General features: G+C 48.5%; 2 protein-coding genes across 2 annotated transcripts in view; both read left to right on the plus strand.

The window, feature by feature from the left end:
- Window positions 1-349: 349 nt before the first annotated feature.
- On the plus strand, window positions 350-26,386 carry LOC144274267 (uncharacterized). The gene is given in 8 exon segments (XM_077832931.1): window positions 350-492; window positions 494-530; window positions 1,053-1,179; window positions 1,922-2,035; window positions 2,405-3,928; window positions 22,684-22,732; window positions 22,817-25,067; window positions 25,254-26,386. Coding segments are annotated over 7 exon segments (4,230 nt in total). The 3' UTR covers window positions 25,053-25,067; window positions 25,254-26,386.
- The window catches only part of LOC144274264 (uncharacterized), a 48,590-nt gene continuing 33,589 nt past the window's right edge, over window positions 12,561-27,561 (plus strand). The window contains exon 1 of the mRNA XM_077832928.1: window positions 12,561-12,767. The gene's annotated coding sequence lies outside the window, so the exon portion shown is untranslated. The remainder of the gene's footprint in view (window positions 12,768-27,561) is intronic.

A 27,561-nucleotide genomic window follows, 5' to 3' on the forward strand; every position in this document is an offset into this window, starting at 1 on the left:
AGTTCTCCCAGGCAGAGGAGGCAGGGATGGAGACAGGAAGGGGAATGGTGAGACCGAAAGGAGCAGCAGGAGCAAGAAGTGGGGAGGGAGGTTCCCAGCTCCCAGCCCTGTGCGGATCCCTTCCCTGCATCCTCCTGGGAACAAGGTGAAGAGCTGACACAGGGACACACTGCCCTCGGGGCCAATGTCAGGGGGAACCCCCCAAAGTGGTTCCTTTGAGTCTGCTCTTTTCTAGCATTTGTCTTAAATACTCTGTCCCTGTGGGGGTTTAAAACTGTCTCAGGGGCCTCAGTGCTGGTGGGAGGAGCCATGTCAGTGTTGGAATAAAGTGACTGAGGGTTTTCCCAGTATGGCAGAGTCCAGAGCGTCTGTCTGCAGAGAGAGAGCCTGGGGGGAGTCGGAGTGTGACATGGACTCAAGCCCCTTCTGAAATCTCCCCCATCATCCTTCTCACCTTGACAGGCTGAGGAATCGCATCCACGTTTCACTGGTGACAGGGCAGGGAAATGGCTGTGATGGAGCCAGCTCAGGTAGGGGATTTTCAGGCAGTTGCAGGAAAGGATGTTGTAGAGGGTGAGGGGCAGGAGAGACACGGGGTGTGATATACTCTCTGGGACACATTGAACCTAGGCCTGATTTTCTAAAATAGGCCCATTGGCAGGAGGGACATTCCCCCATTTCTGAAACAGGAAACACCCCCGTGGGCAGACCTGGGAAAACTGATCAGACTCCCAGTGCTGGAGCCTAGATCCATTACCCAGATGCTGCTGTAAAATACAAAGGGAAACTGGGGGGATTCCTGTCCTGGCTCAGAGCTCTGCTTCCCATATCAGCCTGTGGCTGGCAGGCGTGTGGGAAATGAGAAGACCCTGCCCTGCTCCATCTGCTGTGGGGGCACAAAGATCTCTCACCTTCTCCCCACCCCCTGAAGCCTCCTGGCTGCTCTGATTAAGGTGAGGGTAGGATTCTGCTTTTCTGGACCTCTTCCCCCGTGACTAGTGGGATTGTGGCTGAGGCAGCAGGTGCTGAGTGGGAGACTCTTGTTGCTTCAGATGCCGGTGACCTTTGAGGAGGTGGCTGTGTATTTCACCCAGGGGCAGGGGGCTCTGCTGGACCCTGCTCAGAGAGCCCTCTACAGGGACGTCATGCAGGAGAACTACGAGACGGTGACTTCGCTGGGTAAGCAATTCCCATCCCCTCGGTTATTAGAAGTTGTGGGGTCTGCTTGTCTGACTCTGGTCAGATTCTTCCCTGGTCAGTTAGATTTGAGGAGGAGGGTCGCAGAGTCCACAGCTCTACTGTGAGAGACTTTCATCTCCATAGTCCATTCGAGGGAACAGGAGAGTCAGAAGCCTAATGGACAGGCTAATTCATCCTCATCTCTCCAGCTTTCAAGGGTCCAGAAGCAGAGTATTGCCCTGCCTGTATTGTTTCTCCTTCACACACTGTTAATCTGCCATTTTGGTACGAGCTCCATCGCTGGGGCGGGCTCTCAGTGCTGCAGGCTCCGGGGTGCTGGGACAATCTGTACAGTGGGGGGCTGAGAGCCATGGAACCAAACTGTAAACCCTGGATAGAATGGAAACCACTTCAAGCCGGGGGGTCTCGCAGCTCCCCCAGCATCCCTAGCTCCAGCACCGATGTGCTGGTTTGGAAATAGGCAGGAGTTTAACACCAGAGCTGTGTGAGCCAGCAAGTCCCCCAGAGCTCATCTACCCTGAGAACTCCTCGTGAGGTCATGACAACACCCCTCCTCCCACCTCCCCCCCCCCCCCCCCCCGCGATGTCTGCTACTCCCAAAGGGTCTGAGTTACCACAATCCCACGTAGGGCCAGGCTAAACTCAGGGAATATTCCCTGTAACAAATACTCTACCAATGTACCATGCACCCTGACCTTGCTTGATTTCACTCCCTGAGCAGGATTTCCCATTCCAAAACCTGACCTGATCGCCCGGCTGGAACAAGGGGAAGAACCATGGGTCACGGGTCTCCAGGCCGCTGAAGAAAGGAAGAGTCCGAGAGGCACCTGCACAGGTGAGGAATCAGGGAAACTGAGACAGAAACATCTGGCGAGTAAAGGAAAAAGCTGGGACTCTCAAAAATGTGCTGTGAACGACAGTCCTCAGTTCTGCCCCCTCTCACCCAGGTGAGGGCTGCAGTCAGCAGGTGTCATATGATCAAGGCAAATATCAGTCATGGCTTCCCACCCACCCTGTTAGCTGTCAGGAATTTCCTCCCTCACTTTCCTTCCCTGGGAGTGTTTGGGTGGGATGAGGAGGCAGAATCCAGTGTATCCATCTCCCCAACAGTCACTGTGTTGTGTTTTCCCTCTTTGCTATTCCCCTTTCGGTCCCTTCTCCCCGGCAGAGGCAGTGACTCCTGTCTGGGTTCTCTCTCTCCCAGCAGGTGATAGGACAGTGCGTGAGAACAAGGAGCAGAATCAGCAGCAGGAAGGTCCTGGGAAAGTGAAACCGCAGGGGATGTTTTTGAGAAGAGCTGAAGGGAATTTTTCCCAGTGCTTGGAACAGGGAAATACCTGGGGAGATCAACACAGATCAAAGATGCAGCTGGGAAGCTATCCGGGGAAGAAACTGGATGAATCCATTCAAGGTGGTGGAGGTTGCAAAGATCCCAAGGAAACCACAGTCCAGCAGACAAACCACAATGAAGAGAAACCCTACAAATGCCTTGACTGTGGGAAAAGATTCCGTTTTAGTGCATTCCTTATTAGACATCGGAGAACCCACACAGGAGAGAAGCCCCATAAATGCCTGGACTGTGGGAAAAGTTTTGGTGAGAAGTCAAACTTTATTACGCACCAGAGACTACACACAGGAGAGAGACCCTATAAATGCCTTGAGTGTGAAAAAAGATTTAGTCAGAGATCACAGCTTATGGCACATCACAGAATCCACACAGGAGAGAAGCCCTATAAATGCTTAGACTGTGGGAAAAGCTTTACTAGGAAACCATATTTAATTATACACCAGAGACTGCACACAGGAGAGAGACCCTATAAATGCCTCAAGTGTGGGAAAGGTTTTATCGAAAGTTCATCCCTTACTAAACATGGAAGAATCCACACAGGAGAGAGACTCTTTCAATGCCATGAGTGTGGGAAAGATTTCATTCGTTGCTCACACCTTATTAAGCATCAGAGAATCCACACAGGTGACAAACCCTATAAATGCCTCGATTGTGGGAAAAGTTTCACTGACAAAACAAAACTTACTAGTCATGAGAGAATCCACACAGAAGAGAGACCACATAAATGCTTGGACTGTGGTAAAAGCTTCATTGAGAAGTCACTACTTATTATACACCAGAGAGTGCACACAGGAGAGACACCCTTTAAATGCCTTGAGTGTGGGAAAAGTTTTAGTCAGCGGTCACTCCGTATGGCACATCAGAGACTGCACACGAGAGAGACACCCTATAGATGCCTTGAGTGTGGAAAAAGTTTTAGCAAGAGTTCATACCTTACTAAACATGGGAGAATCCACACAGGAGAAAAACCCTATAAATGCTTTGAGTGTGGAAAAAGTTTTAGCCAAAGTTCATACCTTACTAAACATGGGAGAATCCACACAGGAGAAAAACCCTATAAATGCCTTGAGTGTGGGAAAAGTTTCCGTTTGCAGTCAGGCCTTAGTACACATCAGAAGACCCACACAGGAGAGAAACCCCATAAATGCCTGGACTGTGGGAAAACTTTCAGTCAGCGCTCACACCTTACTCAACATGGGAGAATCCACACGGGAGAGAAACCCCATAAATGCGTGGACTGTGGGAAAACTTTCGTTCAGCGCTCACACCTTATTAAACATGGGAGAATCCACATGGGAGAGAGACCTTTTAAATGCCTTGAGTGTGGGAAAAATTTCATTAAGAGCTCAGCCCTTACCAAACATCAGAGAATCCACAATGATGTAAGAGACCCTAGAAATAGCTTGACTGTAGGAAAAGATTCAAGTTGACTTCCCGCATCAGTGATCCACACAACAAAGAGACCTTGAATGTCAGAGAAGGTTCCTTTTGGTGCTCCCAGAGTATCAGGCATCCGCAAATCCACACAGGGAAGAAACCTCTGAGATATTCTCAGTGTGGAAAATGCTCCAAGTGGAGCTAACACCACATTGGACATGGGAGTCTCCTCCGCACAGCAGGGAAATTCTCTCAAGGCCCTGACTAGGGCTAGCCATGGTGACAAACCCATTTCCTCGTTCCCACAAACATCAGGGGCGTTTGGCTCCCAAGGACCCAGCTGCCCATCACTGCGGTGAGGATCCAGCATCAGCCGAGCTTCAGCTGGTCAGTGACCCTCTGGTTCTGCCTGGTCGAAGCAAACCCCAAGCAGAGGAGGAGAAGCCCCCATGAGCTCCCCCTCCTGCTGCAGCCCTGGCTGCTGAGCTGATGGGCCAGAGGTGGGGGAAGGGAGAGAGAAACCCCTCCAGTCGCTCCCGCTGCGTGGCTGAAGTTCCCCCCTCTCTCTTCTCTTCCCAGCCAGGATCCCCCTGGCATGGAGATGAGGAGAAGGACACTTGGGCCAGGCCCCGTCTTCAGTCTAGACCCCTGTCCCCACCCCCCATCTTCCACCAGGCCCTGGGCTGGGCTCCCCTACTGACCTGGGGCTGGTCCCTGCAGGGGGAGTGTCCCTGGGGGTTGGTAACTCCTCCCCTACCCAAATTCCCCATAGTGCTGGGCTCTGGGGAATCAAATATTGAGGGACCAGGCAGATGGGTTCTGGGGATGACACTGGGGATTGAATGGTTGGGGCTGGGGGAGCTGGGAAGCAGGGGGAGCTGGGTGCTGGGGCTATTGAGTGTTTGGGGATGATGGGATAAGAGGTGAGGGAGAGCACAGGGGTAGAGAGGTGCTGCCTCTCATCACTCTCCCCCTCTGCCCCTTCTCCCTGCCCCCTCTGCATTCAGACAGCACCATTAGCAGAGACAGATTCCTACTGGGCATTTTCTTGGAAGCCTGGATTTCCTACCTCTGCTACAGCAGCATCAGCCGCTGAGAGGGAAGCAGCGTTGCCTAGTGGAAAGAGCACTGGCCTGGGACTCAGGAGACCTAAGCTCTATTCCCCACTCTGCCAGCGGCTTGCGGGGTGACCTTAGAGCAGGTGTCCCCAACACGGTGCCTGTGGGTGCCATTGCACCCACCATGGCATTTTTGTGCTCCTGCAGGACACCCCGCTGCTGAAATGCCACCGAGAAGCGTTGCCGTTTCTCGGCAGCATTTCGGCAGCGACGCTTCTTAACCGGCGGTGGCATTTTGGCGGAGGGGTGTCCGGCGCCCGCCACAGTCTTCTGTAAAAGGTTGGGGACCTGTGCCTTACGGTGAGGGAATCAATTGGGAGTGATAATATCAGCCTCCGAGTGTCTGTCTAGGGCAGGAAAAGTTGGGATTAGCTAGTGCCGTCTCCTTTGTTCCTCCACCCTTTTTGCTAGTCTAGACTGACCCTGAGCAGTTTATTCCAACCCCCATTAGCAAAGTGATGGTTAGAGTCACTAAGTGCCCTCTTTGCAGTGAGATTGTCTCATTCCCAGACATCCTCACACTGCTCCAGGTTATGCTGAAAAGCATTTAATTATTTTGTTCTTATACACCAGAATTCAATAGATTCTAAAACAGCTGGAGCAGGGATAGTAAAATAATGTGGTGTTTTATCTTCTGTGTAGTTTGAGAGGGACTGGATGAGTCTGGGGGATTCCCTCCTGCCCCCATCAACCTCACCCGTCTTCTCTCACAGAGCAGCCTCTGCCCAAGCTGTGGAGAGTTTATCCTTTTCCCTTTCTACCCCTCCACCTTCATCTGTGTCATTTACCGCAGTGTCCTTTGCCCACCATGCTTAGGAATCACGCTTTGATTTTTTGATCCTCAATCAGGCCCCTGGGTGCTGGCGAAGAAAATGCCACATTCCTGAAGGGGGAATTCAAATGAACCCCAAAGCACAGTTTCAATCCGAGCCTCCATCTATTGGTAAAGTGGCATCTGGAGTTTTTCCAGCCAAATCCAGATCATCTGTAGACAGGACGTTTTTGGTTAGGTTTGTCTTTTTTTCCTTTTTCTTTTATTATGATGATGCTAAAACTTATTTAATAACACAGCCAAATAATGCGGCTGTGGTGAATAAAGCAGGTTTAGCCTGTTCAGAAGAAAATGGGTAAATTTGTTCTCCAGATTCTGAGTTTTAAGGTTCTCTGGGATTTCACTTTATGAATGGGGAAATGGTTTGTAGCCCACCCTGCATTGTGGGGTTTTCTCTCTTTCCCAAAGGCTATTCTGTCACATATTTTAATATTAGATTAGTTGAAAGAATGGAGCTCAGATGTGACTTCAACAGACAAATGATCATTTGCCAAAATAGCCCATTCTGATTTTCTTTTCATGTTTCCCGAGCCTGTGTCATGAGATTTTCTTGTTCTTTGAACAATGACAATTATTAGTATCTATCAATAAAAACACTGAGGGCGAGTGCTGGATACGCACTCCGAGAGTCAGAGACTGAAATGGGGAAGGAAGTGATTGCCTGATCCCAGCAGAGATGTGAGATACAATTAGGACGGGGAGAGGGTGGGTGGGTGGCCAGGTCCTTGAAAGGGCACTCTTTGCTCTTGTGAGCCAGAGAGCTGAGGCTGAGAACTGTGAACTCACTGCACATGTCCCAGAGAGAGAGGAAATGTCCTACAAGTGCTGGGTGAAGTCATCCTTGAACTCTAAAGGGCTACTAATGATGCCCCAAGAGGACTGATGGGGAGAGGGGTCGCTGTCTCCCCATTGCTGAGAGGAGGAGGGAAGGCAAATGCCTCTCTCATGGATTGTGAGTGTTTTTCTACTAGCTTTAACTTGTTCCTCTTCCCCTGGGGCCGATGTGTGGCTGGAGCACCAGTGTGCTGGGCTGGGGCTGAAACGCAAGGTGCCAAGCTGGGTTGTTGGATGGTGGTAGTGGGGGTGGGGATTTAGCTTTTATTTCTTGCTTTGAAAAGAATAAAGTAGAATTTAGTTTCTCAAACTCCCAGTGTCCCTTGTCTTTAATAATGTGGCGGGAGCCGTGGGTCTTTAATGGACACAGCAGCAGCCTGGGAGGTGTTATTTTGCCATCCCTGAGCGCCAAATATTGCAGGTTCTGGCTGTGATGTTTTTCCAGGATGCCCTGGACTGTGAATCTCCTTGCTATCCCACCGCTCCCTGTGCCTCAGTGCAAGGAAGACATGCTTCTGCTGAACTGCGTGTCAGTTCCCTGTCACCTCCAGCCTTTTAGCTCCCCACCCAAACTCCCCAGGGCTCTGCCAGTCCTTACTTTGCATTGCAGGTTAACACTAGGCATGACCTCGTCCTCCAGCTCCTCTGATGTGTCCTTCTGCAGTGTCCAGCCCCTCTCCACTGGACACTCAGAAATTCCCAGGTAAGCCGGCCCCAAAGGGACAATACCAGCTTGTTTGATTCAATTGAGGATCAGCCCCAATATAACATCACAGCACTGAGATATAGTTTTAGTGAAAACAAACAGGAGATTATTACCAAGCAATAAGACCAACTGGTTACACATCAAACACAAGCTATAACAGGAGCTTGACTTTAACAAGTAAAATCCACGGCTAAAGCATTCTCCCGTGGTCACCAGTCACCACCGCTGGGATCCCCCTTTTTATGAATGCAAAACGTGCTCTCCTGTTTGCTTCCTGAAGGCTTGCAGGGTGCAATTCTTGTCCCCCAGATATAGTCCAGTAAACTGCTGAAGTGTACCTCCCTCCCATTGATTCTTCTCCAGTGTGCTTTTTCTGTTGGTCCTGTATGCAAACTGGGCTTCAGTTGTGTTCACCTACAAGTCATCATTTACATATGAATCGTGGGAAGCAGATGACTCGATATCCCTTTGTCTGGCAAAACTTGTTTGTCTACCCTGCTTTGATTCAGACTTTAAAACATATTTTCCAGTATATAAACATAGTTCCTTAAAGATCATCTGCTCACACTTCTTGTAATGATCATGAGGAACAGTGTGACATGAGCCTTTATTGGAGACCACCCATGACCCATTGTGGGTAAATACTATGAAAGCAATGCATTAGGTGTAGTGAGTTTGTCAGGCCTGATAGGCGTTGCTGTCATAGAACGATGCTCCCTTTTCCAGTTGACATTGAGGAGCTCTTAGGGTCATGCCAGAGCTTCCAGTTCTTCAGGTTTTCAGACTCTTCTATGGGTCTGTGGGGAAAATTTGTCATCTAAAAGGGAAGTCGCCTCTGGCTGGCATTTCCCATTTGCCTGCCTCCCATGGAAGGAGAGTCAAGCTGCCTGGGGAGGCATTTTTTTGAACCTAGGTAGAGCAGTTGTGGGTAGGAATGATAATAGTGTGTTTTGTCAAAGGGCTGTGAGATCTATTGATGAAAAGTGCTATCTGAGAGCCAGGCAATGTTCAGATTTATTTTTGACCTAGCTCAGTTCAGTCTCCCAGATCCTAATGGAGGAGGCAGCAGCTCGTGACCCAGGATGAACAAAGGGAGAGTTGGAGCACGGCCTCCTCTCTCTGAGCAGGGCCCAGACCCCTCTGGACACAACAGCTACTGAATCAACTCCCTCCACTCCCCACCCCTCCAGACCCCTATCCTGGAGGGATCAAGGGAAGTCCAGGCTGGATTAAGGCATAGGCAACCTAGGAATGAGTCTGGGGCTCCATTCATTGGCTGGGGGTGGGGGTGGAGAGGGCCCTCAGGAGTCTGCCCCACAACAGGGGTAAGAAGGAGCTGTGTTCGCTACCCACTCGGGTTTGGTTTAGGCTCACCCCCATTTCAGGCAGGGGGTGGGAGGAACACGGCTGAGAGAGTGATGTTGAGAGCTGGTCGGTGCGAGGGCTGAAATTGACTGAATGATGCTATAACCTCACAATGCCACTCACTCAATTTTGGACCCAGTGCCCCTCTCCCATTATGATGCGTGTTATGTTGTCAGACGTTTGGCTGCATGTGTGTGTTCTGTTAGTGTGCTGTCCCAGCTCTGCGCAGGTAGCTGGCACAGCAGACCTCGAGCGAACCGCCCAATGACCACAAAATCCGTTAAGGTACGAAGGCACCCAGCCAGGTTTATTATCGGCAAAGCACGGTCCTAGTATCCCTCAGATTCTACCGGACCACTAATGCATGTACGCTCATAACAACGAACCCAGCTCAGTCAGTTGGAGGGACTTTCCACTGCCCCCGAGGCTGGACAAAGACACTTCCTCTGAGATGCATTTTTATACACCAATACGAACAAGTTACGTATTGCTCCTGACGTTACCAGGGTGCCACCCTCTGACATATTAGGGTGCTACCCATTGCCTTGTACGTGTTGGTTCGATCAAAACATCCCTATTGATCATGCTGCCATCATGACCTTATCTTTAGGATGGGTCAGTATGTTCCTTCTATCTCTGGGGAATGTGCTGGTATTGAGGTGTTCTGGTACCACCTTTCTAGAATGTGTTTGCGTGCATGGCCTGTGCCTAGTACTTCTTAGGTATGTGTGTTTCTGTAATATCAGCCCTGTTCTTGCCAGATTCTGTGAGCAGAGCCTGCCTCTTCCTCACAACTTAACATTGTTTATATCAGCCAAGTTTTGACTACTTTAGCCCAGGCCTCAGGCCTCATACCAGGCCTCTGATACATGGACTTATGTTTCAGGCCCTCTTCTTACTACATTCCCCCACTTTTTTGTTTTTTTATGGGGAGGATGTTTACCCATCATCCCAGAAAAACATAATGCATGGACTGAAGATGACCCAGTGGGCTAAACACTGTTATGTGGTCAACTTACTTTGCCATCCATACATTCATGCCCCGTCTGTCCCTTGATCTGCACATTCCTTCATATGATCGATGGACAGATTTTATTTTCCAATTGATTGTAGTCCCTTATAGTGGGCCTGGGAATGTTAGGCCCGGGACCATGACTGAGGAATGTAGTATTATGATTGAGCCTTAGAGGCACGCCCAAATAATTAATATATATGAATAATATGGATATGGCGTATATATTTGTAGCTTATATGGGTATATAGGTATGTGTACATATGACACCACCTTATATCCAAGCATAACCATGTTTTTCCAGTCTGCTGGTGTACTCTGGCCCTTTAACTTTGGTGACACAGATAGAAACACACTCCTATTAGAGCAATTGCAGTTATCACCTGTATCATCATTAGCAGTCAGCTGAGTGTTTTGAAATACTGGGCTAGGCATTGTTATAGGGTGTTCCACAGTGTTATGTATAGGAGAAGTAAAACATGAATTTGAAGTCGTGACACTACAAATGATGCCTTTATATATAAATGTCTTAGTTACTACACAGTACTGCCCATGTATGTGATAAGTTACTCTTACTGCTGGTGGTCACCCTCTGGTAAGCTTTGCTGGGCAGGGAACAAGAGCTGCTAGCTTCTCTGTTCCATGGATTGCATTGCTCTGTGACACACCAGTGGTTGACATAGATCCAGGTAAAAGAAAAGGAGTACTTGTGGCACCTTAGAGACTAACCAATTTATTTGAGCATAAGCTTTCGTGAGCTACAGCTCACGAAAGCTTATGCTCAAATAAATTGGTTAGTCTCTAAGGTGCCACAAGTACTCCTTTTCTTTTTGCGAATACAGACTAACACGGCTGCTACTCTGAAATAGATCCAGTTGTTTTTTATGGGTGCTGCCTTTCAGATAACCTACTGAATGGACAGTAACCAATGGATCAAGTATTGCTGTGTCAGGATGTAGTATTGATATCCAGACACGGAAGAAGATTGTTTTGAATAACATGCGCCTCTGTTAGGATGCAGTGTCACTGACCCAAATTATGACTGGTACGGACAGGCAATTTGTGTACCCAGTTTGTAGGTACTATAACTTTTCTGTTTGTTTGTTTAACGCTTTGTTCTTTCCTTGCCTTCATGTTGTTTGCGGCCATTCATTTGTTAATTTTTACCTGTGCGGTGATTACACAGTTTCGCAATGTTATGTGCCTTGTCAATGATGTACAGCAATACAGTACTCATACGGTTGCTTTTACATAGTAGCCAAGTTTAACTTAACAGACAGTGGTTTTTAGCTGATTGCCAACTTAGTTGTCATAGAGTCATAGAATATCAGAGTTGGAAGGGACCTCAGGAGGTCATCTAGTCCAACCCCCTGCTCAAAGCAGAACCAATCCCCAATTTTTGCCCCAGATCCCAAATGGCCCCCTCAAGGATTGAACTCACAAACCTGGGTTTAGCAGGCCAATGCTCAAACCACTGAGCTATCCCTCCTCCATATAGCCATTGTCCATATATGGTAGACTGAGGTGTATTTGACCAGTCTCTTATTTATAAAGCACTTCATTTTTCATGATGCTTGCGGGTTCCTTCACTGTATACTGATATCTTCTGGTGTTTTTGTGGTACGATATCTTCTGGTCTTTTTGGTCTGTAGGATGCAACCTTAAACAGCTTACGTTAGTTAACATAATAAAGTTTTTTGTTTGGTTGTTTGACATTTCTCTTGTTTTTAGTAACCCAAGTTTAAAACACAGATTAATTTAGTGTGTTTACAATGTAATAGGGACCAAGTCTTTTATAACTCAAGCTATACTTTTGCAATTGTTGTGTAGACATTCACTTTCACTTGAGGTGCATTACTAATATTTTACACTAAGTGGAATGCTTAATGGCTAAACTAGATGCTCACAATCTTCCATGAGAAGGTGCATTGCTTTCCCTTGCTGAACAATTTTTGAGCAAAAGAGTTAGTAACTTAATTTTTACCAAGCTTTTTAGACGTAATTTGCTTGTGATGCCAATTTCACTTTTGTTAACTGCTTAGAAACACAAACGTTAGCAACCACTACTTCCTTTTAACATAAGTTAAAAGAGAATAAAAATTAAACCAAAATGAATTTTAAATACAGGTCGATGCAAATAATTTGAAGGTATAAAAGTTTTCTGACACTTGGTTCTGTTGTGGGAGACAAAGGTGGAAGTGTGTTGAAAAGGTGGAAACCAGTTCAGTGACAGTATTGTTTGCTACTTTCCCCTCCTGTGCACTTACTTGTCCCATTCTGACAGGCACCAATGAAGGTTTAGGTTTTACCGGAACCTGGCTTTTATCATACAGGGATGGTTGCAATGTGGTGGACACTGTTTCAAGCAAGGACTCAGATCCTTCTGCTATTCGATTCCACCAGGGTGGTGTATAAGCCAGGAAAATTCCCCACAATAGCGGGACCATTCTCCTGCTTATCTCTGTGCATATTTATTGGTTTTTTTGTAAAGTTAATTAAGTATTTCAGGGGAAAGCATCAAAGCGGCCACCAGCAAGGGTTGCTAGCCGCACTCTTGAGGCCACCAAAAATTTGGTGGTGAGAACCCTTGGGCTAGATGCTCAGGACGGGCCCTTCTGACCTTCGAGCCTGTGAGTGTAACAGAAGCGGGGCACAGGGATGCTGCAGCGCGGTGGGTTGATCGCTAGGACCCAGGAGCAGCTGGGGGGCGGCTCTGGGGGGAGGATCGCGGGGCTCAGGCCCGGCCGCAGGAAGTGACTCGCAGCCGCTGCGGGGACTCAGGCTCCCGGCGAGATCCCCGCGCCCCGGCGGCTGGTGCTGGGAGCCCGGAGCCCGGGCTGCAGCCGGGAGAGGGGAACCTCCAGCCGGGCCCTGCCCGCTGCTCCCCGGGAGCCTCTCCCAGGGCAGAGCCCCCAGCCCGGCCAGGGCCCCTTCCCGGCCCGGCCCCTGCCCCGGGGGCCCCGCTCGGAGGGAAGGTAAGAGAGACCCGCCCCCCCCCCGTCACCCCCGGGCTGCAGGGGGCGGGTTTGGCCCCGGGCTGCTCCCCGCGGAGCCGGCTGCGATTCCCTGCCCCGGGCCCGGGAAAGCTGCCGCAGCTCCCGGCGTGTGCGGGGCCGGGGGAGCCCGGGCCGGGCTGGGGGCTGGGACAGCCACACGGGGATGGACGGCGCACTGAGGAGGGTGGGAGCCGGGGTACAGGGGGTAAAAGACCCCCAGATGGGGTAAGCCAGCTGTAGTGCTTGCAAAAATAAGGGGGGGCGGGGGCAGAGGGGTTTTTCCTCCCCCTTTTGACAGGATCTCAGCTCCCATTTCCCCGGCCGTGTCCTTAAAGGCCCAGTGCATCGCAGAGCCTGGACAGGGCCCCTCTCCCCTCCTGTATACGATGTTACTGAGCTGTTAGAGGAGACTTGATCCAGTGCAATATTTACAGACCCTCCCCCGCCCCGAAAAAATATCATTGTCACACTGACTTACTTTTAGTGTTTAAAAGAATCCAGTCCACAGTTTCTATGTTTGCATAACGCTGCCCAGTGCTTCATAAATGTGTTTTAGCCAGGGTGGCTGTTCCTCTGTGTTTGACTCCTCTTGGCATCCAGTCTATGATGTTTCACTCCTTTAAATTATTTCCTTATAAAAATATTCTTTTTATTACTCTGAGCTCTTCATCCTAAACTTCATTAGCGTTGTGCGGATGGACGTCATTGTGCCCTGGAATTCATATTTTTAATAGCAAATAATCATGGGAAATATTAATAGATGCTAGTATACCTTCAAATCAGCGGCACTGCTGTGGGTACCACAGTATGCCAACATTTTTATGGCTGACTTAGAACAACACTTCCTCAGCTCTCGTCCCCTAATGCCCGTACTCTACTTGTGCTACATTGAAGACATCTTCGTCAACTGGACCCATGGAAAAGAAGCCCTTGAGGAATTCCATCATGATTTCAACAATTTCCATCCCACCATCAACCTCAGCCTGGACCAGTCCACACAAGAAATCCACTTCCTGGACACTACGGTGCTAATAAGCGATGGTCACATAAACACCACCCTATACCGGAAACCTACTGACCGCTATTCCTACCTACATGCCTCCAGCTTTCATTCAGACCACACCACACGATCCATTGTCTACAGCCAAGCTCTACGATACAACCGCATTTGCTCCAACCCCTCAGACAGAGACAAACACCTAGAAGATCTCTATCAAGCGTTCTTACAACTACAATACCCACCTGCTGAAGTGAAGAAACAGATTGACAGAGCCAGAAGAGTACCCAGAAGTCACCTACTACAAGACAGGCCCAACAAAGTAAATAACAGAACGCCACCAGCCGTCACCTACAGCCCCCAACTAAAACCTCTCCAACGCATCATCAAGGATCTACAACCTATCCTGAAGGACGACCCACCACTCTCACAGATCTTGGGAGACAGGCCAGTCCTTGCTTACAGACAGCCCCCCAACCTGAAGCAAATACTCACCAGCAACCACACACCACACAACAGAACCATTAACCCAGGAACCTATCCTTGCAACAACATAGGGCTCTGGCCACCACTTGCCAGGATACAGAGTGTCAGTCATTCTCTGTGCCCAGGCAGCAAGTCTGCAGTCACCCCTGCCCTGTAGGGGTCTTCACAGTGATCACACACCTGTGTCCCACCACCTTGATGCTTGAGTAACACATTGGGGAAATTGAGGCGCACACACACAGTATTCCAAGAAAACATTAAGAACATCCCCACTTCATCACACCCTGGGATATCAGTTGGCTGCTCAGCACAAGAACATGCTCGTGGCTGATGTGTGGGAAGGGTTTTCTGAGAAGTGTTTTGAAAGGAAGGAGACCCTGATGTTCTTCACATCCGATGAACCCAGGTGCTTCTGCTACGTGTGGCCACATTACAGAGACAGGGCTAGATTCACAATGGCATGTAGGCATCCAAACCCCAGGCTAAGCACATAAATCTGGGATTAGGAGCCTAAATCCCAGTTTAGGCTCCACTGAGAAATACAAAACTCCTGACAAACCCCCTAGATGCCAAAGCTCACTCAGAAGCAGCTATATTATCAGAGTAAAAGTTCCTTAGTTCCTGCCTCTGAGCATGCGCCCTGCTGCCTTCTCCAGGGTATCTGGACCTAGATATCAGTAATGGCTACCACTAGGAAATTGTGCTGGCAGCCGTTTGTGCTGTAACTCTAGCGGGTTGGGTGGATGTGAGAGGTTTTGCCTACAGCACAGTGATATGTTAATGGGGCTTGACAGATAACCCCAATGGCCTAGCAGGGACAGCTCCATGAGCAGAGCCCTGGCTGGGGCAGACATAAAGGGGTTTTGTCTAGAGCCCAGTGAGAGGTTAATCTGGCCCTGCGAATCACCATAGGAAACTTGGTGGCAAAGCACTGACAAGTGACACCTCTATGATCTGAGTTAGGGGAGCAGATCTTGTAGACCAGACCCAGGGCTAGTAGCCAGCGAGCCTGGTGTGTAGACAAGAGACCGTCTCTGCCAAACTGCGGCCTGATCCAATCTCTTACCAGAGCGAATCACGCACAGAATCACTGTCACCGTGAAATGTGTCTCCTGATGTTTTGGGCAGCCTTTCTAGGACCAGGACCCCCTCACCTCAGAATCCCTGTTGATACTGGGGACTCTTAACAATCGTGGGTCCCCATAGAAATGCCCCTTCTCCCCCGTCCCCAGGATCCGGATGTCTCCTTTCGTTGTCCCATTGACTCTGTGACATTTATGGATGATGCCCCCATAGTGCTGTGGCCAGAGGACGTGGAGGCTCTGAGGGGCAGGGTGTGGGGCACGGAGGTTTCAGTGGAATGGGTTTATTGGTAGGGCCCAGAAGGATTTGGAGTGGTGTATCTTAGAGGTGAAAAGAAAAGGAGGACTTGTGGCACCTTAGAGACTAACGAATTTATTTGAGCATGAGCTTTCGTGAGCTACAGCTCACTTCATCAGATGCTGTAGCTCACGAAAGCTCATGCTCAAATAAATTCGTTAGTCTCTAAGGTGCCACAAGTCCTCCTTTTCTTTTTGCGAATACAGACTAACACGGCTGTTACTCTGAAACCTGTCTTAGAGGTGAGTTCTTCTTCTTCCATGTCTTTTCTTTTTCTTCTTCTGATTCTTTCTGCTGGTCTTCTCCTTGGACCACAGTTTATATAGTGAAACTTGAGTCCTGCTTTACTATACCATAACCAATCATTTTACTAAAATTTTACTAACCAATCCTAACATATTGTAACAAAATTCTCTCACCAATCTTACCCCACCACCTTAATTAATTTACACCTACCAAAATTTGTTTCTGTCTGTTACATAATTATCAAAGAACCAGACAGAGACCAAACAGATAAACATAGAGAAGTGGGGACCATAAAGACAAAACAATAAAGAAATGAGGATTTCACAATCACAACTATTGATAAGTGGTCTCTTGCTAGACAGGATGCCATCAAACTAAGTTTTCTTTAACCATCTTAAGATCTGTTTCTTTATCTGGTGATAGTGGGTGCCATTAGGACAGGGTCTCCTTTTTAACATCCTGATATTACATCCTTTTATTGTAATTTAGATCGAATGTGAGGAGTGACTTCCTCCTTCTTAGCTCATGGCTGCTGCTCTCCTAATATGGCTGCAGACAGAGGCCTTAGGCCTCACAATATGGCAACAGGAAAAGGCCTTATCATTACAGGAGCAATCAGTGGAGTCTCTCGTTCGTGGCAGCAGGAAGGGAATCACACTCGTTGCAGTCACTGGTCACTGCTGTGCAGAATCCCCATTCCTTGCAAAATCCTGGAGCCCTGGCTGCAGACAGGAGAGGTGTATAGTGTAAGACAGTAACATTCCTGCTGTGCCCCCGGAGCCTCTCCCAGGGCAGAGCCCCCAGCCTGGCCAGGCCCAGGCCCCAGCCCCAGCCCCTGCTCCCAGGGATGGTGCCGCTTGGAGGGAAGGTAAGAGAGACCCTCCCATTCCCCCCCACCCCTGGAAGCGTTGCCCCTCAGTCACCCCTGGGCTGCAGAGGGAGGAGGCTAAAGAGGTTCAGGGGATGTGTGGGCAGGCGGGGGAACAGGGATGCTTTAGGTGGCAGGAGGCAGGTGATGGAGATTCAGGCAGCAGGATGGGGACAGGGATTTTGGGGCGATGCAGGGGAGTCAGGCTGCAGGTAGGAATTATGGGGCTGAGGGAACCGAGGTTGGAATGGAAGGACAATGTGGTGGGGGGGTCACTGCGAGGGAAAGGTGGATGTGGGGAGGGGAGGCCGGAGGGAGAATGTGAGAGCAAGAGGAGGCTGGCTGGGGAAGGGAGAGCCAGGGGGCAGGGAAAAGGGAAAGGGATGATAAGAGATGCAAGCAATGGCAGCCCCGCTGCCCCATGGGGTAGGAGAGTATGAGGGGCTGCCCCACCCAACAGCCAGTGGGGAACATTTTTCCTGGAACTGGTCCAACAAGCGTTGCGGGTGAGCAGGGGACTAACCCCTCAGGGCTCAGAAGCTACAAGGCAAATATCCACAGCAACCGCTGCCCCTCCCAGGCACCCACCCCCTGCTCTTATTATTTGATTTTAAAATAAAAAAGACACACTCATGATTTTGGGGTCTATCTCCTGAGTGTTTTGGGCTGCCCAGGGCCCTGGTCTGATTTACGTGCATGATTCAGATCTCAGCCACGCTGGTGACAGACCAGAGTCACTGCTGGCTATGGCAGTGGGTGAGTGTGGATGGGCCAATGAGATCAGCCTCTGCCTGCTGTTACCAGATTTGCCCGTTACTATGGGGTATGTTCATTTATTAGGGTTACTCTTCCGGGGACGGAGGGTTCTGTACTTCTATCAAGTGCTTGTGTCACTTGTGTTCTCATCTGGAGCTCTACTTCTCCCTTCTGCAAGTCCCCTCCCAGTGGAGCTGTCCTGCAGGACCTAGGTTCCCCAGGGCTGGGTTCTTCCATCCCAGAATCAGATGAAGACACACACACACTAACAGAGCAAGTCTGAGAGGACCGGGTTAATCAGCACTCCCAGGCTGACCCCTTATATGCCCCTGGACTCAGCAGGCTGGGTTGAGCAGCGTTTCCAAGCTGCCACCCTCCTATGCCCCAGTTTCAGCACGTCCCTATCCCCACTTCCACTTTACAGTTGTTCTGGTAGTAACCCACTTGATGAGAAAACGCCACCGGATTTTTGGGTGCTGCAGGGATCTTTAGTTTAGGTATGAGGAGGAGCATTGCTGCAGAGCAAATGAGGAAGCCAAAAACACCGACGGGGTTGGGGCGGGGGGAGAGGGAAGCAACCAGCTTAGTCATGAAAGTTATTTGTTGCCAGGTAATAACCATAGAGGAGCCAAACAAAAAAAAAAAACAGTTATAATATTAAATATAACTTAAATTTGATTATAAAAGTCAGGTTTAGAAAACTATAACTGATCACACGAGTCAGGGTCAGAGGGCTATACCTAGAGAGAGAGAGAGAGAGACAGGTTCTCACCACTCCATGATGCTTGAATCGATCGGGGTTCCTAGGTGGTGGTGGCAGCTGAGGGTCCAGAGTGCTGGAGACAGGCAGAGCCCCCAGCATGATCAGTCAGAAGATGGAGTTCCAATGGAACTGAAACAGATTTTGGATCTAGGCATCAGAAAACTTACTTGAGTTTGGGCAGGGGGTTTGGTAGGGAAACAAGAATGGTTCAAGGGAGAACACTAGATTTGTTTATGTGTAAACTGATGGCTCAAGGGAATATACCAAAGTTGTATTGTTCAGGCTAGACAATAGTTACTGATCATTCCTGGTTATGGGCAGTGTTCCTTCAAGGGAGCTCACAATGCAATTTGGCAGCTTCAGTATTCTGGATACCAATAAAAGATTTATTAAAGCTAACATTAAAAAAAAATTACATAATACACAGGTTAAGAAAAGAGTCTGTGTACATCTGAGTATAGTGCTTAGAAATATCCACTAATACGAAGTTTGTTTTAAAAGTCAAAGATACATGAAGTACATAGTCAGCAATAACTCAAATTTAGGGGAATAAATTTAACAATACAGTTTAGATATTAGAATCCGAATACTTGGATACATCACTCATGAAATGAGTATACAGAGAGTTGTTTGTCGAAAGCAAATATATCATTGAGTGTAAATTGTCTCTCGGTAATTGAGAATTTGCAGGCGTGGGTTCGTTAACATCTGGAGCAGAGATTCCCCCATCATGCAGTGCTTCCCTGCTTTTCTGGTCCCAGAGTTCAATGTGGTTCTTGCCTTGGAATCTCTGTTCTCCATTCTGTATGCTAATGGAGGTGCTTCCTTGTCCCATCTTCTATGAAAATGAGGCTAGGGGAGTTGCCTTAATCCTGTCACCCTTGTCCGGAGGGGTTTAGGTGTGTCTCCCACCACCTTTTCATTGCTTTCTGTAAGTCTTTCTTCTGATTGGTTTTGGTTCAAGCAGAGGCACCGGGGCGGGGTGGTCCTTGAAGAGTCAGACAGGCCGGATACTGTGCCCTGGTTCCCCAAGAACACAGAGCTGATAGGTAGCACTGCCTGCCCTGGGGCTGGGGGCAGAGTCCAAGGCAGCTCGTTAATTGGGTGTTGCCACCAGAGGGCTCTGGTTATTGCTAAGGGAGAGGAGGAGGCGGGTGTGTGTCTCTCTCTGCTCAGGATATTAGAGCTCTGGAGTTGAGCTCCCTGGGTCTGAAGCTGCTGCCTCCTGTATTTTGACCTGGGAGCCCAAACCTAGAAGCTGCTTCTTATCCAGCAGAGGAGAGACCTTTGTTAAATCCCCATCTGTGCCCAGCCCAGTTGGGAACTTGCTGTGGTGGCTGGAACCAGCCCGTGGGGCAGCCCCGGGCTCTGCCAACACGAGCTCCTAAGCTGGAGCCTACAGGTGATGGGGGGGACCTGGGGGAAAGGGCTGGAGCCGGGCAGGAAAGTGGCTCTGCTCAAAGGGCCCCTTTCAGGGACCTGCTGGTGAGTTTGACCTACGTGGGGAGGGGGCTCCCTGTGTGTCTGTGAGTCCCAGAGCTGCTGCCCTCATGGATACACCCAGGTTCAAACCTCTGTTAGCAGTGGCTGATCTGCCTAATGAGATCAAAGCCCACAACAATGGAGCAGTCACCATTTCTCCTAAGGCGAGGGACAATGATAAAAAAGAAGAGAGAAGAGACTGGAAGGGGCACCAGGAAAAACAAATGGGGAGGGAGGTTCCCAGCTCCCAGACCTGCCCAGATCCATTCCCTGCACCCTCCTGGGCAGACTGACTCTCCTGGGAACAAGGGGAGGAGCTGAGAGAGGGAAAACCAGTTGCTGACTCTGCTGAACACAGCACTACTTGGGAGGGAAAGGGGAGAGTTAGAGGGAGTGACACAACAATGTCAGGGGGAATCCCCCAAAGTGGCTCCTTTGATTCTGCTCTTTTTCCGGTATTCAGCTCAGAGATGCTGTTACGGGGAGAGTTTAAAAGTGCCCCAGTGGGTTTAGTTCTTCTGGGAGGGGCCTGGCCTGGATGGTAATGAACTAATTGGATTTCTTCCCAGCATGGCAGAGTCCAGAGCATCTGTCTGCAGGGAGAGAGCCTGGGGGGAATCAGGGTGTGACATGGACTCAAGCCCCTTCTGAAACCTTCCCAATAGCCCCTCTGGCCCTGACAGATTTCACTCGAGATCATCCCGTCTTCCAGGAGACAGGGAAGGGAAATGGCTGTGATGGAGCCAGCTCAGGTAGGGGATTTTCAGGGAGCTGCTGGGCAGGGGGAGGGAGAGGCAGGGAGGAGACAGGGTGTGATAAACCTGCTGATTTTCTGAGTAGGAGGGGGCATACCACCGTTTTCCAGACTCCCAGTGCTGGAGCCTGACCCCACTGGCCAGAGGCTGCTGTGAAATATGAAGGGAAGCTGTCTGGATTCTTATCCCTGTCCCTGACTCAGAGCTCTGCTTCCCATATCAGCCATATTATATGGCTGGCAGGTGTGTGGTAATTGGTAAATGAGAAGACCCTGCCCTGCTCCATCTGCTGGGGGGGTCAAGGAGCTCTTACCTCCCCACCCCATGAAGACTCCTGGCACTCTGAGCAGGATGGGGATGGGATTCTGCTACTCTGGCCCTCCCAGAGCTTCTGAGATGTTTTTTTTTCTTTCTTCCTTTCCCATGTGACTAGTGGGATTGTGGCTGGGGCAGCAGGTGCTGAGTGCGGGTCTCTTGTTGTTCCAGATGCCGGTGACCTTCGAGGAGGTGGCTGTGTATTTCACCCAAGGGCAGGGAGCTCTGCTGGACCCCAATCAGAGAGCTCTCTACAGGGACGTCATGCAGGAAAATTATGAGATGGTGACCTCGCTGGGTAAGGGATTCCTGTCTGCTCAATTATTATAAGTCATGGTGTCTTCATTTCTGACTCGGGTAAGGTTCTTCCCTGGTCAGTAGATTGAAGGAGAATGGGTTCCATAATGTGCAGCTGCCATGTGAGAGAAACTTTCAATGGGACACGGGTGTCAAAACCTAATGGAGATGCTAAACCATGCCCACCCCTCCTGCATTCAATAGGGCAGAAGTCGTTCATTGTCCTGTCTGTATTGTTTCTTATTGACACATAAAATCCCTCTCCCTTTCCCTTCTTGAGAATAGCTCCAACCCTGGAGAAGACTCTGGGCTCTGCAGATTTAGAAATAGGAAATGGTATATCTCCAGAGCTGTGTGCGCGTCAGCAAGGCCCCACAGCACACAGATCCTGGGAACTCCTTGTGAGGGTGTAACAATTCCCCTCACCTCCCCAGATGTCTGCCTCTCCCAAGACGGCTCAGTGACCATATTCCCGTCCTGTTGGATTCCGTGCTTCCCCAGCAGAGCATGGGGAGAGATACCACTCATGGAATGCCCTTTGTGACAGACACTCTCTCAATCCTCCATGAGCCCTGATCTGGTCTGATTTCCCCCCTGCACAGGATTTCCCATTCCCAAACCTGAGCTGATCTCCCACCTGGAACGAGGGGAAGAGCTGTGGGTGCCCGATCTCCAGGCCTCCGAGGAAAGAGAGATCCCAAGAGGCCCCCACACAGGTGAGGACTGACACAGAAACCATCTGGGGAATGAAGGAAAACGTTGAGAATCCCAAAAATATGGCGTGAGTAAGAGCCCTTAGTTCTTCCTCATCTCAGCCAGGGCAGGGCTGTAGTCAGCAGATATCGCTCATGGCTCTCCACCCGTCCTGTTCGCTGCAGGAGTCTCCTTCCCAACGTTCCTTCCCTGTGAATATTTAGGTGGGATGTGGAGGCAAAATCCAGTTGCTCAGTGTTTACAGTGTTAGCATGTTGGGTTTTCCCTTGGTGCTATTCCTCTTTCTCCCCAGCACAATGACTCCTGTCTGGATTGTCTCTTTCTCCCAGCAGGTGATGAGAGAGTGAATGAGAAGGAGGAGGGGAATCATCATGAGGAAGTTCCTGGGGAAGTGGAACCACAGGGGACCTTTGTGGGAAGAGCAGAAGGGAGTTTATCCCAGTGCTTGAAAGAGGGAGAAGCCTGGGGAAATTGGCACAGGTCAGAGAGGCAGCTGGAAAACCACCCAAGGAAGAAAGTGGATGAATCCATTAAATGTTGGGGAGGAGACAAGGATACCACAGCCCAGCATACAAATCCGAAGGAAGAGAAACACTATCGGTGCCTCGAATGTGGGAAAGGATTCATTCTGAGATCACACCGTGTGACACAACAGACAATCCATACTGGAAAGAAACCCCTTCAATGCTTGGACCGTGGGGAAAGCTTCAATAACCTCTCACTTCTTAATAACCATGGGAGGAGCCACATGGGAGAGAAACCCTATCAATGCCTTGAGTGCGGAAACTGTTTAAATTGGAAGTCAGCATTAATTACACATCAGATAAGCCCAACACGAGAGAGACCCCATAAGTGCTTAGACTGTGGAAAATGTTTCATATGGAGGTCACACCTTGTTAAACATCGGGCATTCCACATAGGAGAGAGACACCACAAGTGCTTGGACTGTGGGAAAAGTTTCATACAGAGGTCAGACCTTATTAAACATCAGGCAATCCACACGGGAGAGAGACCCCATAAATGTTTGGACTGTGGGAAAAGTTTCAGGAACAGATCAGCCCTTTCTAAACATGAAGCAATCCACACAGGAGAGAGACCCCATAAGTGCTTGGATTGTGGGAAAAGTTTCATACAGAGGTCAGACCTTATTAAACATCAGGTAATCCACACAGGAGAGAGACCCCATAAGTGCTTAAACTGTGGGAAAAATTTCATGAGGAGGTCAGACCTTCTTAAACATCAGGCAATCCACACAGGAGAGAGACCCCATAAGTGCTTGGACTGCGAAAAAAGTTTCCTATGGAGGTCAGACCTTGTTAAACATCAGGCAATCCACACTGGAGAGAGACCCCATAAGTGCTTGGACTGTGGGAAAAGTTTCATACGGAGGTCAGATCTTGTTAAACATCAGGCAATACACACAGGAGAGAGACCCCACAAATGCTTGGACTGTGGGAAAAGTTTCATACAGAGGTCAGACCTTGTTAATCATCAGGCAATCCACACAGGAGAGAGACCCCATAAATGCTTGGACTGTGGGAAAAGTTTCAGAAACAGATCAGCCCTTTTTAAACATCAGGCAATCCATACAGGACGGAGACCCCATAAGTGCTTGGATTGTGGAAAAAGTTTCATACAGAAGTCAGACCTTGTTAAACATCAGGCAATCCATGCAGGACAGAGATCCCACAAGTGCTTGGTCTGTGGGAAAAGTTTCATACAGAGGTCAGACCTTGTTAAACATCAGCTAATCCACACAGGAGAGAGACCACATAAGTGCTTGGACTGTGGAAAAAATTTCATACGGAGGTCAGACCTTGTTAAACATCAGGCAATCCACACAGGAGAGAGACCCCACAAGTGTTTGGACTGTGGGAAATGTTTCATTCAGAGGTCAAACCTTGTTAAACATCAAGCAATCCACTCAGGAGAGAGACCCCACAAGTGCTTGGACTGTGGGAAAAGTTTCACACAGAGATCACACCTCATTAAACATGGGAGAATCCACACAGCAGAGAGACCCCATAAATGCTTGGACTGTGGGAAAAGTTTCAGAAACAGATCAGCCAGTGTTAAACATCAGGCAATCCACACAGGAGGGAGACCCCATAACTGCTTATGCTGTGGGAAAAGTTTCACACAGAGCTCAGACCTCATCAAACATCAGGCAATCCACACAGGAGAGAGACCCCACAAGTGTTTAGTCTGTGGCAAAGGTTTCATATGGAGGTCACACCTTGTTAAACATCAGGCATTCCACACAGGAGAGAGACCCCACAAGTGCTTGGACTGCGGGAAAAGTTTCATACAGAGGTCAGACCTTGTTAAACATCAGGCAATCCACACAGGAGAGAGACCACATAAGTGCTTTGACTGTGGGAAAAGTTTCAGAAACAGATCAGCCCTTTTTAAACATCAGGCAATCCACACAGGAGAGAGACCTCATAAGTGCTTGGACTGTGGGAAAAGTTTCATACAGAGGTCAGACCTTATTAAACATCAGGCAGTTCACACAGGAGAGAGACCTCATAAGTGCCTAGACTGTGGAAAAAATTTCATGAGGAGGTCAGACCTTGTTAAACATCAGGCAATCCACACTGGAGAGAGACCCCATAAGTGCTTGGACTGTGAAAAAAGTTTTCTACGGAGGTCAGACCTTATTAAACATCAGGCAATCCACACAGGAGAGAGACCCCATAAATGCCTGGACTGTGGGAAAAGTTTCATACGGAGGTCAGACCTTGTTAATCATCAGGCAATCCACACAGGAGAGAGATCCCACAAGTGCTTGGACTGTGGGAAAAGTTTCAGAAACAGATCAGCCCTTTTTAAACATCAGGCAGTCCACACAGCAGGGAGACCCCATAAGTGCTTGAACTGTGGGAAAAGTTTCATACAGAGGTCAGACCTTGTTAAACATCAGGCAATCCATACAGGAGAGAGATCCCACAAATGCCTCGACTGTGGGAAAAGTTTCATACGGAGGTCAGACCTTGTTAAACATCAGGCAATTCACACAGGAGAGAGACCACATAGCTGCTTGGACTGTGGGAAAAGTTTCATACAGAGGTCAAACCTTGTTAAACATAAGGCAATCCACACAGGAGAGAGACCCCACAAGTGCTTGGACTGTGGGAAAAGTTTCACACAGAGATCACACCTCATTAAACATGGGAGAATCCACACAGGATCTAAACTTCTTTGACACAGGGAGAGAAAGGTTTCAGAGTAACAGCCGTGTTAGTCTGTATTCGCAAAAAGAAAAGGAGTACTTGTGGCACCTTAGAGACTAACCAATTTATTTGAGCATGAGCTTTCGTGAGCTGCTCACGAAAGCTCATGCTCAAATAAATTGGTTAGTCTCTAAGGTGCCACAAGTACTCCTTTTCTTTTTAGGGAGAGAAAGGGTTAAGCAACTTGCATGTAATTGACCCAGATTCAACCTTTAGAGATATGTTAGAAAAGTGTTTCCACATTAGATAAGCTTGAGCTTTGAAATGTAAACTTGTGTTGTTAAAGACATGGAAGGAGATGGTAACTGTAGCAGTCTATGTTTACCTTTATCTTGTTAGAGGTTAACAATGGAACCTAACGGTTCCTGTCTAGGGCTGTATTCTGTTAAGTCAGAGATCAAAAGGGAATATTAACATGTAAATGAAACTTGGGTGTAATAATGTCATTGTCTGCATGTCTCTTTAAAGTTTGTGGTTAACTGTCTATGAACTGCTTTATGGATAATTACCTTATGTTAATCCCTGAAATTAATTACTGGTGATGTTTAGGATATAGAAGCTTACTTCAAAAGCCTAGTGAACAATAGTTCACCCAAGGACTGTGTGCTGATGAGAGGCTGCAAAAATCTGTATAAAAACTCTTGGGACCTGATCTTTTTATCTCAGATCTTCTTAAGCTTTATTTGGGGGAAGTTCGAATCAGAAGACTGAGATCTCCAGTCCAGCTGGACCTCCCTGATATCGAACATTTGGACATTGGACTAGAACATGATGAAATGATTCTGAAAAGGATTCTATTCAATTCTAAAGCACCATCTCTGCAGTGAAACTGACCTAAGGACTCTAATCATGTCTGTGTGTATAATGATCTTTTAACCAATACTCTCTCTCTTTCCTTCTTTTAATAAATCTTAGTTTTGTTCATAAGAATTGGCTGTAAGCATGCATTTGGGTAAGAACTGAAGTATTCATTAACTTGGTGGGTGATGTGTCTGATCCTTTGGGATTGGTAGAACTTTTTATAAGATGAACAAGATTTTTAGTAATCCCCATCATGTTGAAGTGGGATGTCTGGGAGGCAGCCCCAGGCTGGGTTGCTTCAAGGGAGCTGTGCTTTGGCCTCTGTGTAGCTGGTACGGTATTGTAGAAGCTGTTTGGTTGCTGGCTTGGTGAATTGAAATATTGGAATATCCACCAATTTTGAGGATTGTCTGCCCCATTCTTTGCAAAAAGAAAAGGAGGACTTGTGGCACCTTAGAGACTAAAACATTTATTTGAGCATAAGCTTTCATGAGCTACAGCTCACTTCATTGGATGCATTCAGTGGAAAATACAGTGGGGAGATTTATATACATAGAGAACATGAAACAATGGGTGTTAGCATACACACTGTAATGAGAGTTACATCTACCAATGTGATATATGCCATCATGTGCCAGCAATGCCCCTCTGCCACGTACATTGGTCAAACCGGACAGTCTCTACGTAAAAGAATAAATGGACACAAATCAGACATCAAGAATTATAACATTCAAACACCAGTCGGAGAACACTTCAATCTGTTCGGTCACTCGATTACAGACCTAAAAGTTGCAATTCTTCATCACTTAAGATGAGCTATTACCAGCAGGAGAGTGGGGTGGGGGGAGAGAAAACCTTTTGAAGTGATAATCAAGGTGGGCCATTTCCAGCACATTTCCAGGAGTTAACAAGAACGTCTGAGGAACAGTGGGGGGGGGAGGGGGAATAAACAAGGGGAAATAGTTTTACTCAGTATAATGACTCAACCACTCCCAGTCTGTATTCAAGCCTAAGTTAATTGTGTCCAATTTGCAAATTAATTCCAATTCAGCAGTCTCTCGTTAGAGTCTGTTTTCGAAGGTTTTTTGTTGAAGGATAGTCACTTTGAGATCACAAATTGAGTGACCAGAGAGATTGAAGTGTTCTCCGACTGGTTTATGAATGTTATAATTCTTGACATCTGATTTGTGTCCATTTATTTTTTTACGTAGAGACTGTCCAGTTTGCCCAATGTACATGGCAGAGGGGCATTGCTGGCACATGATGGCATATATCACATTGGTGGATGTGCAGGTGAATGAGCCTCTGATAGTGTGGCTGATGTGATTAGGCCCTGTGATGGTGTCCCCTGAATAGTGGGCACAGTTGGCAACGGGCTTTGTTGCAAGGATAAGTTCCTGGGTTAGTGGTTCTGTTGTGTGGTGTGTGGTTGCTGGTGAGTATTTGCTTCAGCTTGTGGGGCTGTCTGTAGGCAAGGACTGGCCTGTCTCCCAAGATTTGTGAGAGTGATGGGTCGTCCTTCAGGCTAGGTTGTAGATCCTTGATGATGCGTTGGAGAGGTTTTAGTTGGGGGCTGAAGGTGACGGCTGTCTGGGGAAGACAATGGGGACTGAATGGTTGGGGCTGGGGGAGCTGGGAAGCAAGGGGAGCTGGGTGCTGGGGCTATCAATTTTTTGGGGC

This window comes from Eretmochelys imbricata, chromosome 14, assembly GCF_965152235.1.
Source record: "Eretmochelys imbricata isolate rEreImb1 chromosome 14, rEreImb1.hap1, whole genome shotgun sequence".
In the NCBI taxonomy this organism is placed as follows: Eukaryota; Metazoa; Chordata; order Testudines; family Cheloniidae; genus Eretmochelys; species Eretmochelys imbricata.